General features: G+C 29.4%; 1 protein-coding gene across 3 annotated transcripts; it reads left to right on the top strand.

Moving 5' to 3' along the window:
- Positions 1–9,528: 9,528 nt before the first annotated feature.
- Positions 9,529–14,523, top strand: LOC7494358 (putative serine/threonine-protein kinase). Of its 3 annotated transcripts, none has more exons than XM_024598466.2 (7): positions 9,529–9,838; positions 10,253–10,356; positions 11,269–11,381; positions 12,079–12,289; positions 12,391–12,628; positions 13,427–13,577; positions 13,887–14,523. In XM_024598466.2, the coding sequence occupies exons 1-7, from the start codon at positions 9,825–9,827 to the stop codon at positions 14,214–14,216; spliced, it is 1,161 nt and encodes a 386-aa protein (XP_024454234.1). In that variant the 5' UTR covers positions 9,529–9,824; the 3' UTR covers positions 14,217–14,523. The 3 variants fall into 3 exon arrangements, with proteins under 3 accessions (XP_024454234.1, XP_002305688.2, XP_024454235.1); XM_002305652.4 differs by having other exon boundaries at positions 9,530–9,838; positions 10,246–10,356; XM_024598467.2 differs by having other exon boundaries at positions 9,530–9,838; positions 10,225–10,356; positions 13,887–14,522.
- The last annotated feature ends 947 nt before the right edge of the window (positions 14,524–15,470 follow it).

Genomic DNA, 15,470 nt, shown 5'->3' with positions numbered 1-15,470 from the left:
CATGTTTATACAATAAACATTCACTTTAATTTATTTATAAATAATTATAAAATAATATATTATGAAGTAGAAAAAATATGTACAAGATAATTAAATAATATTATTGTGTCAAAAAAAAATAAACAGGGGGGTATAAATGTACCACTTCAAGCAATAGCGACATGCACTTGGAGGCATAGTTTTGAAACCCGACCCGGTCATTGACCCGGTTCAGTGATCGGGTCACGGGTTAGATGGGTTGACCCGGGTTAACCCGGGTCAACCCAAAAAAAAACACCTAACTAATGCGGATGCATTTATAATTACAAGACATGCCCAACTCAATGCTTCTTATCGATCACTTGACACAATACAAAGCTTCATTTCCATGAACATCATCGTCTTGCATAACCCTGATTTCATTCATGTCAGTATATGGCCACATGACAGCACCCTTAACTGAGGAATGATCAGCAAGCCCCAAAGCATGCCACAATTCATGCAATCCAACCGTCAGAAAGTCATAGGCTCCTGGGGCTGCACCAAATGACCAATTTAGATCGGCATTGAAAAACACTCTCCCATCTGTTAGTGGAGATGCAAAAGAGAACGTGCTTGTTGAATCAAGAAAAATGAGGCAGAGATCAAGAAAAGAACAAAGAAACATACATGTGGGTGTAACACAGGAAATGAAACATTGCAGAGATCAAAAACTGTGTATTGATGCCCAATCAAGAATTGTGAATCGATGCCCAATCAAGAACTGCGAGTTCAAAAAAAAGTAAAGAATAAAGAAAAGAGATAGTGAAAGAAGGAGATTCGTGAAGAGAAACAAGAGTCTAACCTTATTAAAGGGATCAAGAGTCTTCTACTCCATTGCTCTTCGCGATTTGCTTTTCTTTAATTAGGTTTTCTCCGTTTGCAATTGTAGCAATTTTGCATCAGTGCATCATTCATCTTCGTCGTTTTGGCTTTTTAAAAGGCCAAAACGACGTCGTTTGATGTTTATGCATATATAAAAAAAAAAAAGAGACCGGGTTTACCCGGGTCGGCCGGGTTTTGCCAGGCCAACTCCCAGGCGGGTTTTTGCTTAAACCCGGACCGGTCCCATGCCCGGGTCTCGGGTCAACCCGCCGGGCCAATCCGGGTTTCAAAACTATGCTTGGAGGATACAGGTGAATCAATAATCGTTAAGTTAGGCCGGATTTGTCCGGTCTGGGTCATAAACAATTCAACCACCAGTAATTAAAAGATAATTTAAGATTTGTTTAGTATTACAGTCTAGCCATGTTTTTTTAAAAAATATTTTTTTTTGTTTTAAATTAATTTTTAAAATTATTTTGATAACTTAATGTTAAAAAAATTTAAAAAATATATTTTAATATATTTCTAAATAAAAAAATATTTTTAAAAACAATTTTTATTACTCTCAAATTCTAAAGCTGTAGATAACTTGGTGGTAGCATTTAGAGTTGAATGGTGGGCCTGATTTAGCCTTGAGATACCGGGCCATTAGCTGGGCAATTTGCCAATTGCTTCGGCCTCTTGTAATTGGGTTCTTTGTCTAGGCCTGTTTACATAGTACTATTGTTCTTTAATGACATGAAAGGTTTTTTTTATGGTATTTATTTTGATGAAAACACTTTTATGGTTTTAATTTAGATAATTAGGTATACGTAGTTTGATCCATCAAGAAAAATAAGTTACTAGATTATGTTTTATAATAATAAATTAATTAATTATAAATTCAAAATATAATGTATATTGGTTGATATTTTTTTAAAATATTGATATGAACATATGGTAGATGATAGTTATTTTTAAATATTTACACAATAATATATTAGATTGATTTGAGTTAACTTGTCAAATATTTAATATCGATTATGATAACTCTAGACAACGAAAAACAAAATATATTATTGAGTTTAATTTATAATCATCCCAATATTGAAAGATAAAATTAATATATATATATATATATTAAATTAAAAAAATGACAAAAAACCTACTCAGTTAACCTATCAAATCAACAACCCGAGTCGTGAGATCAGAATAACCCAATAGAAATCAATTTATTTTTTTATAAAACTCAATTTCCAATTAACCTAATGTTAAAAGATAAAATCAAAATATAAATCAATTAGAAAAGGCAACCTAAAATATAAATTGAGTTGACTTAGATTAATCTATTAAACTCGCGACCTGAGTTATGAGATTAAAATAAAATCATAGAAATCAATAAAAGAAAAATACAAAATCCTATTTCTAATAAATCTAATATTAAAGGTTGACATTGAGAACAAAACTAAATTCATGAAATTGATATATAGCTTAAATAAAAAAAAATTATTAAACATAATTCTTAGAACAACCTAATATTGAAGAATAATACTAAAAACATTTGGATAGTAAAAAGTAAAGTTTAATAAAAAAATTATTATAATAAATAATATTTCGTGGACATAACTAAAATGATTTAGCCATGTCTTTTAATATTTTGTTAATTTTTGCTCATATATTCAAGTCAGTTTTTTTTGTTAATTTTAAGACGGACGGTTCCAATTTCAAAAAGAAAAATTGATAAAAGAGTTTTATATATATATATATATATATATATATATATAGAGAGAGAGAGAGAGAGAGAGAGAGAGAGTATACACAAATTAAAAAAAAAAAAAGTAAAGACACTTGATTTGAAAACTTTTATAATTACAGGCACTGAATTTTTCCAAGATAAACTCAAGAATGGATGGCTAATTTTTTTTTGTTTAAAATTATATTTTTATATTTTTAAATCGTTTTGATATAATTATATACAAAATAAATTTTAAAAATAAAAAATATTATTTTAATATATTTCTAAGCAAAAATTATTTTAAAAAACAACATTTACTCCTCTCCTAAATACCCTCGGTGTTTAAAGAGTGCAATAAATTTTGTTTTTAGATGTATTTTAAAAGTGTATTTTTTTAAAAAGAAAATATAAAATTAATATTTTTTTAATATTTTTTAATGATTTTAATATATTAATATAAAAAATAAAAAAATATTTAAATATATTTTCAAATAAAAAAATATTTTTAAAAAATATCTCAAACCTCGACAACAAACAAACAGAAAATTTAACAATATTAGATCTACTATCTAGAGTTTTAATAGAGTCCACCATCATATTTTTTCTACGGAGAAAAATCCATTTCATACAAAATCAAAGCTTTCGTCGACAAGAGTTACAGACAATTCTTGGAAGCCTTGTGCTGCGCTAAGTCAACTATGATTATCTAATCTATGTCTAATTACCTTCCACGTGGAGATTTGAAAATCTTGGGTTCGCCCACTTTGTCACCTTTGAATCTGTTGGCTACTCCTTCATTCCATGTAGTTTCGTAACTCAATTACTCAGATTTTAATTTATTTTTAAAAAGATATTAATTCAAGTCTTATAAATCTTAACTATTAGAGATTAACATGATTATTAATTTTAGAATATATAAAATTAATTAAGATACGTTCAAGCTAACCCGGACACCTACATTTAAAATAAAAAGTCTTTACAATTTTATTTTCTTTTAATTTATTTATAATTCTAGAATCATTCTCTAATTTACCTTTTAATTTTTTTTTTCCATTCAAATCAACATAAATACCCATATATAGGAAATTAAAACCCCACTTGATTTATTTAAGCTAAACATGAACAAGGATTGAATTTTAATATCACGTGAAAACTCGTTTTTTCTTTTAATAAATCATGTCGAGTTCAAGTTTTTCATATGAAAGTATTCTTGCCTACTTGAATCATAATATCTGTCAAAAGATAGATTGAAAATGACTTGAAACATAATAATAAATTATAAATAATTACTCTTGAAAATGTATTAGAGATTTGATTTAAAATTTAAAAATAAATTGAGCTAGTTCCTATTCATTTTTTTTTATTAATTTAACAGGACATAGACCGGTTGGAATAGAGAAAAGAAAGAAGAAGGAAGTGACTGTAGCGATGAAGATCCAAAAAAATTAGCAAATTCCCTTTTTTTAGGATTTTTTTTTAATTTTTGATATTAATATAAAAATTATTAAAAATTTTAAAAAAATATAAATTTAATATTACTTTTAAAACATACATGAAAATATTTTTAAATGCAAAAACAAATTGCAGAAATAATGAGGTAGAAAATCGCTTCAGTCATCGCTCATCGGTTCAAGTTAGCAAAGTTAAACCATTTAGAAGGTGGTCCAGAAGTAAGAGTTTGGAATTAAGGGATTTGTTTCTTCTATGATCTCAGGTTCGAGTCCTGTGGTTGCTCATATGATGACCACTGGAAGCTTACATGATAGTTAATTTTAGGGCTCGTGGGATTAGTCGAAGTGCACGCAAGCTGGTCCAGACACCCATATTAATAATAAAAAAAAAGTTTGGCAAAGTTAAGAACCTGCAGAATTTGTTTACTTTTAAGCCATTGAGAATTTCCAAGGATCATCAAGTCTCAAGTTCAAACTAGCAGGAAAATGATGGGAGAGATTTTATAAAACTATCTAACGAAGTCAAGAAAATTTAAAGATGATGTCGCTTTCTTCATGATTGAATGAATGGCACCACGTGGTACCAAAAGTTGAAAAGGCTAGTGGTGTTTCGCGTTGAAGTTTAAATATATTTGATTTTTTTTTAGTTTTAAATTGTTTTTTTATGTTTTTTTAATTGTTTTGAGATGCTATATTAAAAATAGTATTTTTAAAAATAAAAAATTATTTTAATAAATTTAAAAAAAACTTTGAAAAATAATCTCTATTGTATTTTCAAAAAATAAATTACTTAGGGAATGTTTTTTCTTGATAAATAATAAGGATTTTTTTAATGATTAAATCAATATAAAAAAAGGGGAGTGGTGCTTGAAAGTGCTAGTTAAATAATATAAGTATAAAAAGATAAATTGTAGAGTATAAAGTTGAAGAAGAGAGATTGTAATTGCATAAACCTTAATCTTACGACTTGTTTAGATAATAAGATGAGTCAATTCTCATGATATCAATATTAATAAATATTGATTTTATTAACCTAAAATATATTCATTATTAATAAAGATTCTTTTTATCTTTAATACTTATTTATATTTGATTAATAAATCTAATGTTTAATTAATGATCCAAGAGCAAATATAAAGTCCATGAAGCAAAAAAATACTTTACAAATAAAATTATTATAATTATGAGATTTTTATTACATCAAATCATTGTTTTTAAATATGTATGATCAATGTTTTATTAATACTGAATATTAATTAGAGTTGTTGACACCAATACATATTATGTTCCTTTATTTAAAGCACTTATTCTCATAAGTTGGGGTATAAGAGATATAAGGAACAAATATGAAGGTACTTGTCAGATGACACATATATTGAACTGACTCACATGTGAATTCTATATAAAGAGATCACTTATGTCTATAGAAAAGCTTACATGACAGTTGTAAATCCAAGACAAGTATAGAATCTTTCCACTCGATATAATAATTTCCTCATGGTTTCTTTATATCAAACTTTATACATTGAAATTAATTATTATTCAGTGCATAAAACACACGTGTTTTACAAAACTATGGATTTTTATTTTATTTTAATAAAGTCCATACCATATCTCTTTATCGTGAAAGACTAGACAAATAATTAGGTAAAGATCACAACAAACATCTCTCATTTAATTTTTCTGAATCTCAAAAAGTCAGCTAGGTGATTGACCCTCAATTTATAGTTTGAAACCCTAGAAGTGGAAATGAGAGAGTAAAATACTATACCTAGTTGTTTATTCTTACCATTCATGGATTTCATTGGATTATGAGATAACATGAAATTAACTTTTTTCATATAAAACGATTTGATTTGATTTGATTTGATTTTTTAATTTTGGATTTATTTTTTAATACAATGATATTAGTTACAATAATACCTATTATAATAAAAGCACTAATGAATAATCACAAAACTTAAAAGAGAAAAAAAAAATAAAGGATGAATGCGGCGGTGATGATATCAAACAAGTTAAATTCAAAGTTAGGTACAAGATGACAAGCATGAAGATACTTTTCTTTTTCTTTTTCTTTTTCCTTTTCAAATAAATATTGTTAAAAAAAGTAGAGAAAAAATAATTATATACCACTTTAATATATATATATATATATATATATATATATATATAAGACTTGATAATTTAGTAATTTATTTTTATCTTGCTTATTAAAAGAAGGGTCTCTTTTGATATTTGCAACAATATCTTTATTATTTGATCATGATACTTATTTTACATTAAGAAAAATATTAGTCATCTATTGCATTTGCTCATCAATTCCAATTCCATGATATGAAATGAAAAGTGGTGTCTAATTGTTAATTGTTATGACACATGATACTTGAAAAATGTTTACACTAATTGTCATTCATCCGTACTAATTCTATATAATATAATTTATAAGTGTATGTTTAGTATTATAATACATGATATTTTTTAAAATTATTTTTTACTTGAAAATATATTAAAATAATTTTTTTATTTTTAACATTAGCACTTCAAAATTATCAAAAACCACTAAAATAATATTAATTTAAAATTTTTTCAAGTAAAATACACTTTTAAAACAACATAAACAAAAAAACAATACAATATATGCACATCAATCACTTTCCTCTCATGGAAGCCACGCTTCACCTTCCCACTTTGTCTGATCTTTTGGCATAGTTAAAACAACAAATGAAAGAAAAAAAAAACAAGAATATAATAAATATATACACAACAAAAAGAAAAAAGAAAAGAAAATGCTTGATAAGTTCTAGACTTGATCTAATATCTAAAACTCGTAATCTATGAAATGAAAGTAGAAAAAAATAATCTAAAGGCCAGTTCTTAATAAATCAAATGAGAATGCAATAAACTCCAATAAAAAGAATGAAAATAAAAAAGCTAAAACTCAATTTCAAGTAAATAAAACATTGAAGGATGAAAATTAAGCTCAATCATCGAACAATTCAATATTCAAAGACAAAAACAAAAAAGTAAATTTAACTAAAAAAAGCTATGAAGAGAATATTAGTCAATCGGGGTTAAACTATTAACTCTACAATCATGAGCACAAAACCGAGATAACCCAATAGAGAGAAAAGAAAAAAAAGAAAAGCATGAAGACTAATTTTCAGTACATCAAAGGTTGAACAATGAAATTGAAATAAATCAATTTTAAAAAAAAGATAAAAAATAAAAGTCAACCAACGTTAACCTTTGAAATTGATGACTCTGGTCATAAACTTAGCACCAACTCCATAGAATGCAAACCGTAAAAAATAACAAAGAAAAACTCTAAAAAGGAAAAAAAAACATTCGCTTTAAAAAAGAAAAAAAACAATCAAACTCGGGCAAGCCTCATAAACCTGATCTAATCTTTAAAATTCACAACCCATGAAATCTAGAACTCGTTCAATCAAGAAGCTTAATTTTCAATTAATTTAATTTTGAATGATGAAATTGTAGAAAAAAATATCATTTTAAAAAACTTGACAAAAGCAAAAAAGATAGTAATTAAGAGAATAAGATCAATTTTGATAGAAAAAAACCTATGGATTATGAAATTGTAAAAAATAAAATAGATTCCAAATAAAACAAATAGCAATCAAAATAATAGAGACCAAATTTAAAAGATTAAAAAAAATAAAAGGGGTGAAATTAAAAAATATTTGTATATTTATAGATCATTAAAAAAAAACAGTAATCAAAAGGATACGGATTAAATGTAAATGAATATAAATTTGAAGGGATTGGTTTGAGATTTTGAAAGGACTGAAGTTAGATTTAAGGAGGGGAGAGAGAGAGAAGAAAAAGAAAAAAAAGGGTCGTTGATGTCAAACCAGTAGCATATTTAGCATGCACACCTTCCAATCACATAAGGATCACTAAGACCATCCAAATGTTATCCTAAAATGCGGTATTTGGTGGTTGGACGACACCGCATGTGCCGCTCAAAAGGCGCAGGGGCCATCCACTTGCTGGTGTATGCTATGCACATGCCAGCATGTTTTGTTTAATAATATTTAATATATGGTCAATTACATTAATGTCCTCGAGTAATCTTCAAATTAACAATAAAACCAATGCAAAAGATCAAAGAAATCTTTGCGAGGGAATTGTGTTGATTTTGTCTTAAAAATATTAAAATAATTCAACTATTTTAGGAAAAAAAATAAAAAGACTATAACGCTCCTGATAGAAAGGCATCATATTTTTTTAATTATAGGAGCAGATCAATATTTTTACTGTGCAAAAATATAAAATTACCAATCTAACCTTTTATAAATGGTTAAAAACAATTACATCATAATAAAAAGATAACCTAACCTTCGTTACCCGGTCAAAAGATTTTTAGACCATGAATAATTTCATCACATCACTATTCTAGTCAACAGTAGAGCTGCAATAATTTCGCTTCCAGCTTTAGGTTTTTTTTAATGTTAATTCCGAACGACAACATAAAAAATAAATTCACTAGCCGTCTAGAAGGAAAAAAAAGGAGAACACGAAAAGACAGAATTTGTCACAGCCAGGACCTCGAGGCCTTTGCCAGCTAAGCGCATCTGCGCTTCAATGCATATAAAATTATAAAGAGTAGAAAAGTCAACTCACGTGGTGGAGTGGAAGGATTAAAATTATTAGACTAGTCAGACAAAACACGAGAGCCAGGTTAATAATAATAACCCTTAAAAATATTATTTCTTTTCTTAATTTTTTAAATTTAAATTCTAGAGTTAATAGTTATTTTGAATGTATATTTAATTTCATTGATTTATAAGCTTGATTTATAGATATATTAAAAAAATTAAATTAAAAATTAAAAAAGAAATAAATCTCCTTGATTACTATACTAACCTCTTATGATTATAACATTAAAGGTTTTTATATTATAGCATAGTAAAAGAAAGTCAAATATTTCTTCACTGTTAACTTTTTTACTTTATAAACAGTTTATTATGATATCAAAGGTTTATTTTTCTTTTTAAATTTAAATTTTAAAGTTAATAATTTTTTTGAATATATATTTTGTTGTAATTGATGCATAAATTAATATAAAGATATTTTTATAATGATTTAATTTTAAAAATTAAAAAAATAAAGAAGCAGTTTTTAGAATAGTTGACAAAATCACAATAGGGCAATTTTAGAAAATATATATTCTCTCCGCCTCTTAGCATAATTTTTAAATCATGTTTAATATTACGGTATAAATATTTTTTAAAATATTTTTTATTTTTAAAATATTATTTTAAATTTTAAATTTTTAATATTAGCATATTAAAATTATAAAAAATATTAATAATATATATATTTTTAAACAAAATATATTTTTAAAATACAATTACAAACGCCAAAAATAAAGATGATAAATTGGGAAAATAAGATAACCACTCGACGAAGCTTGAAAGTGAAAGGTCCTAATCTGAAAACAACGAAAAACGCACGAAAATAAGAGAAAGGAAGACAGCCTCCAAGAAATGGCTTGCTGGTGACCGGTTCCACACGTCGCGGGCCCATAAACGAGAAAAAACCAAGAGCAAACAGAGCTCACCATCTCCAACTAATTTTTTCCCCCCATTAAAGGAACAACAGTAAAAGTCACGAACACCCAAAACATTGAAAAACACACCAAAAGAAGAAGTTCAAAACCTCAACAGCATTCACCAAGAAAATTATAAACCCAGTATTTTGGTTGGAATATATTTCATGCTCTCTGTATTTCTCTCTTATAATTGTTATTCATACAAAAACTTTACAACTTGGAAACTCCTTGATCAGCTTTTATTATGCTGCTAATCAGGTAATAGCTTCTTCTTAAGTACCATCTTAATCTGTTTCTGTTTTGCAGTAGTGGGTTCTTAATTGTACACAATAGAAAAGTTCAAGTCTAGAGATCTCTTGGTGGTGGTTGAGGTTTTTTTTTGAGCTAAAAAAAGTGGGGTCAAGCTTCATTAAAGAAAGTATGAAACTTTCAAAAGGGTAGCTGTCTTTTATTTTTTTGAGCTAAATTTTGTGATTAAGGAAAGGCTAGTTGGATTTCAAAGTAATTATATGTAATCAAGAAGTGGTAATTTGAGAATGTAGTTTAATTGGTGGCAGAAAGTTTTAGTTTGATCATTTATTGCAAAACCAAGGATTTCCATAAAGAGTCGATTTTTATGTTGCTATGTTTTTATATCTTGGAAGGTTAATAACTATGTGTTGTAGAAGATAGAGGTCATAAATTGCAGCAGAAAGATATGAGGTGTAGCTGTTTTGGAGGACCAAGTGTAGATAAAAAAAGAGGGAGTGCTGCCGAGACTCTCCACGGTATAGATGGTGAGAAATTTGCCAACTATTTAACATGATTTATGAACTACTGGATTTCAGATACCCTGTGATGTTTGTTGTGAAAGGTGCATGTCGTGTTCGTTATACTAGTCCTCGATCGAAAAAAACTAACTACATGCATTAGAGTTTCAATCACAATCAATTATTATCTTGCTGCTCGCTCAGTACTGCAACAATCTTTGCTGGCAGTTTTGAGTAAGAATGATATTATGTCAGCCCCAGATTTTCGCATGAAGTGCGTGACGTGATGCTAGCTAGGTTAGAAAATATAACATGTAGATTCTGCTCAATTACATTAAGTGCAAGTCTTGGGGAGGAATGATATTATGAGCTCAGATTTTCAGAGCATAAATGTGTAACCTGCTCATCTGACGTGTAGATTTATCAAATGGTTTTTTGGCAAGATTAATGACTATCACTGATGCTTGTGAGCCTGTCATTTGTGACTTTGGCATTTTACATTTATGCTGGCTTGCGATCGATTCTTTGGATGGTCTGGGATTTAGACATTCAGTCAGACAAGTCATATTTTTAAGCAACTATACATTCAGACAGAATGTGAAACTCTCTCATGTATGTTGCAGTTTCAGTGCACTTGACATGTATTCTGATGTAACCGATGCATGGATTGTATTATAACTTTGTGGTTCCTCTACCATCTAATACAGACATAATGAAGGCCATCTTTTCTACAGTTATGTTACAGATTATTTATTCTAGATCATACTTTCTCAGCACTATCATTTTGGTTTTTGTAATTCTAGCTGTCCAATGTCAGCCACTCAATTCTGATAATGTAACCACAATTCAAATTGATTTCCACCCTATTTTTTCTCATGCACATTATAATGTGATTTTCTTCTTGTAACTTCATGTTGTTTCTCCTTTTTGTGTTGCTAGGTGATTTGCTTCAGGATGTTAACCATATATCTTACAATGAATTAAGATCAGCAACAGATAACTTCCATTCAAGCAATAAGATAGGACGGGGAGGTTTTGGCGATGTTTACAAGGTAGTCAGAAAATTTCAGATGGTTCTAGTGATAACATTCTGCCAAATTAATTAGCTTGTTAATTTTGTTGAAAGTGTTAAACTTAATATGTTAGACTTTGAATGCATTCAATAATGAAATAAATAGCTTTCTTTTCTTTCCAGTTTGTTTCCCATATAAATTTCATGGTCATTACTCATTCTTGTTGCATAACTTGTAAACTCAGGCCGTTGAATGGAGCAGTAAAGGAAATAATCATGGCCTGGTTCAAAACTTATTGTACCAAAATATAAAGCATGCAACAATTTAAATTAATCTATCCGGATTCTTACAGTACTTGAAGTTATATGCTTTTGTTGACATCAATTACATGCTATGATTTTTGTCCACAACAAAATTCTTTTCTGTAACTATCATACAAGCACGATGGAAAACTATTCTGCTACACTGGAGATATTCTGAGCTTCTCCTATTGCTATCTCTTATGAGTTCACTCAAGCTCATTTTCTTTAATTTTTGTTGAAGAGCTTAAAACACCAATTTTCTAGGCCCCTTCTTTCTTTCCAGAACTAATATCTAACTCAATTGTCTTTGTTATCATTCTCTCATGACTGGACATATTTTGGAACATCCACTGTCTTGAAGATGCAATCATCATTTTGACCATTTTATGCTTTATAAAGACTTTTACTTGTTTTCTATTTGGAAACATTGGTAGGGAACCCTCAGGAGCGGAATACAAGTTGCTGTAAAGACACTTTCCGCTCAATCAAAGCAAGGCGTACGAGAATTTTTGAATGAAATCAAAACGATATCAAACGTTAGGCATCCAAATCTTGTTGAGTTGATAGGGTGCTGTGTTCAAGGAGCAAACCGGATTCTAGTATATGAATATTTAGAGAATAACAGTCTTGATCGTGCTTTGTTAGGTGAATTTATGAGAAGTTTTATTGTGACAGCTGAACTAGTTATTTTCTATCATGGCCAGACAGAAATGTGTAATATTTTTTATCCTTTTCTATACTTTCAGGTTCAAGGAGTACAAATATTAGACTAGACTGGGGAAGGAGATCTGCTATTTGCTTGGGTATTGCTAGGGGTCTTGCTTTCCTTCATGAAGAACTGGTACCACATATCGTGCATAGAGACATCAAGGCTAGCAATATACTTCTTGACAAAGACCTCAACCCAAAAATTGGAGACTTTGGGTTGGCTAAACTGTTCCCAGAAAATATCACCCACATTAGCACAAGAATAGCTGGAACAACGTATGTTGCTGTTCTTTTGACATTATTTTACTTTAAACAGATGCTGTAGACAAGCATCTTAGCTGCAGTGATGAAATGCTAAATCCTCATAACCAACAAGTTAGTTTTTCAGTCAGCGTTGCTAGATTTTAAAAAGAATTTTTCCTTCCTCCTATAACGATAGCTAAGGGAACTACATATACTAAACCAAGTAACACTGCATTGTCAGCATGAATAATGTTGCATCCTTATTGATCATTCAGAATAAATTTGACTTGTTAACAATCATCCAAGAGTTAGATGCAGCACAGTTTTGAAGTCATCAACCATCCTATATATAGTTTCCATCAAACCCTGGGCCAAATTCAATCTCTTCATAGTTTGAAGTTTGGAATATATTTCTTAAAATAAAAAAGTTGCTCCTACATCTATGACACTGACAGGTCTCTTTGATTTCACTTCATGAAATAGACATTTCATATCTTTCTCATTCTTTAATTTCGTTTAACTTTAAGTTTTCAACTTGGAGTGTCGTTACTCATTCATTCTGATTTTGAGCCCATAATGTCTTATATTTCAATTTCTGAAACTTGGTCAATGGCTTTTTTTTTTTTTTTTTTAATTCACGGTTCCTTTCTGACCTCTGACAATGTTAATCAAATCTGTCCTTTTAAGGTTTAACTGTTTCGCGTCCGAGTTTTCAAATTTGCTAGTCATGCTGAGCAGTCTGCAGTGCTTTTCTACATAAAGTTTGTATTTAAGTTCTATGTTGCAAGGGAAATTAAATAGCTATTACCTTTCTCTGTTTTTGTTTTGCAGTGGTTATTTGGCACCAGAATATGCATTGGGTGGTCAGTTAACCATGAAGGCTGATGTGTACAGCTTTGGGGTTCTTATCCTTGAAATAATTAGTGGCAGAAATAGTACAAAGCCAAGCTGGGGAGGGATGGAGAAGTTACTCCTAGAATGGGTATGTTGATTTTCCTTGTGCAAACAGACTTCCTGATAGCTTTGGATTTATATTGCCTATTACACGGGAGATCCTCTTTTTCGTCATAATTAGTATGCATTCATTAGTTTAGAAAGGTTTTGAACGTGATTTGGATTTCTGGTGTGGCAACAGCAATAAGTTATGAAATAGGAAGAAAGATTAATTTAAATGAACCCTCATTCATACAACTAATGCCTTGATATTTGGTACTTCAAATTTTCCTCACTGGATGTGATCTTGTTCACTAGCAATCTTATACTGTTCAATTACTCTTGCCCACTTCTAAAGGCATGGCAGCTTCACGAAGAAGGGAGACCCTTGGAACTCGTGGATCCAGAGATGGGAGAATTTCCCGAGGAAGAAGTCATTAGGTACATTAAAGTTGCCTTTTTCTGCACCCAATCAGCAGCAAACCGAAGGCCACTCACGAGCCAGGTTGTTGACATGCTTTCTAAGCAAATCCGGCTAAATGACAAGTTACTAACCGCTCCAGGTTTCTTCCGAGATTCAGATAGCGCTAGCGGGGGACCTTCTTCCATGAAAAAATCAACCACCGACTCTACTAGCTACCAGATGAGCTCTGTTCCGGTAACAATCACCGAGGTGACTCCCAGATGAAGGATAACCTTGCATTTGCTACTTAGCATCAAGCTTCGGGAAAGAAATGATGGAGGTGGAAAACAAAGAACTAGTTGCTAGGGAACACACTTGCTTCATTACCGTTATCATTAGTTACGGATACGTAGTTCATTTGTAGGAAGAGGATCACAGTTTATGCCCAATTGAAGTGGCAAATTTATATTGATGTAGCAAATATGTTCAACATGCAATTATGTGTTGCGTTTTTGATGATTTTATCTCTTGATATGAGAGTGATAAGAGTTGGTTATCTAATAAAAGGCCAAAAAAAAAAAAGAGCTCAGATGCTGTGTGATTATTATAGGAGGATGAGCCCGTCAGTTCGCCGGTTCAACTAGCCGTACTAATTTAACTGCCAGATGGCCGAGTTTTTCTCTCTCCTTGGATCATAAATAAGAACCGTGGTTATCATATATGATTTCAGAATCGGCAAAAATGTTTTTTTATTTAAAAATATATTAAAATAATATATTTTTTAATTTTTTAAAATTATTTTTAAAATCGATGGATGAAAATAATAAAATATATATAAAAAATTCAAACAAAAAAATTTAAAATTTAATAAAACATGATTTGCACTGCGTTATTAAATGTTCATAAAAAAAAAATTAGTATTATTAAGTATGATAAAAAAAAAAATTTAGTATTAATCTGGTTAGGTTTGGATTTGGATTTATAGGTTATTAAAAACTTAACTAGATTAAAAATGTTTAGTCGGTTTATATCTTGTTGGTTCAACTAAAAACCCAAACCCAACATAATTTCTCAAGTTCGGACATGATAGAGATTAACAACCATGATTAGATGTTGTCGTACAGTAGGGAGTATTAAAAACCAAGTTGGATTGGATGTGTTTGTTCTTGTCAATATCTTGTTTGAACCAATTAAAACCCTGGCCTATATTAAACTCTTAGCACTAAATTTTTTGAATCAACCCAGCAAATTAAAGCAACATTAAATGGCTATGGAATACATAAAAACCAAGTTGGATTGGATAATTTTTTGCCAATGTAAAAATAAATGTTCATATGATATCAAAGTTTTAGAAGGAGTAAAAAAAAATTAAGAATCTGATAACTAAAAGAGATTGCATGTGCTGTCAGAGCAGTGATCCGAAAAGTAAATAAAAACAAAAATATATAAATCGAGCATGTTCTTACTCATGCAATTAATTTAATTTAATTAAAAAAATAAATTTTTTTTTGAAAAAGCTAGATTCAACAAAGGTCAAAA

Source organism: Populus trichocarpa, chromosome 4, assembly GCF_000002775.5.
Source record: "Populus trichocarpa isolate Nisqually-1 chromosome 4, P.trichocarpa_v4.1, whole genome shotgun sequence".
Lineage (NCBI taxonomy): Eukaryota > Viridiplantae > Streptophyta > Magnoliopsida > Malpighiales > Salicaceae > Populus > Populus trichocarpa.
This window is presented reverse-complemented; position numbering and strand designations above follow the sequence as displayed.

What these genes read in the sequence shown, in the direction of transcription:
- LOC7494358 (XM_024598466.2), top strand. An exon ending in GTTTTGGCGATGTTTACAAG is followed by an intron (nt 11,382 to 12,078) that starts GTAGTCAGAAAA and finishes AAACATTGGTAG; the next exon opens with GGAACCCTCAGGAGCGGAAT. An exon ending in AGAAGTTACTCCTAGAATGG is followed by an intron (nt 13,578 to 13,886) that starts GTATGTTGATTT and finishes CCACTTCTAAAG; the next exon opens with GCATGGCAGCTTCACGAAGA.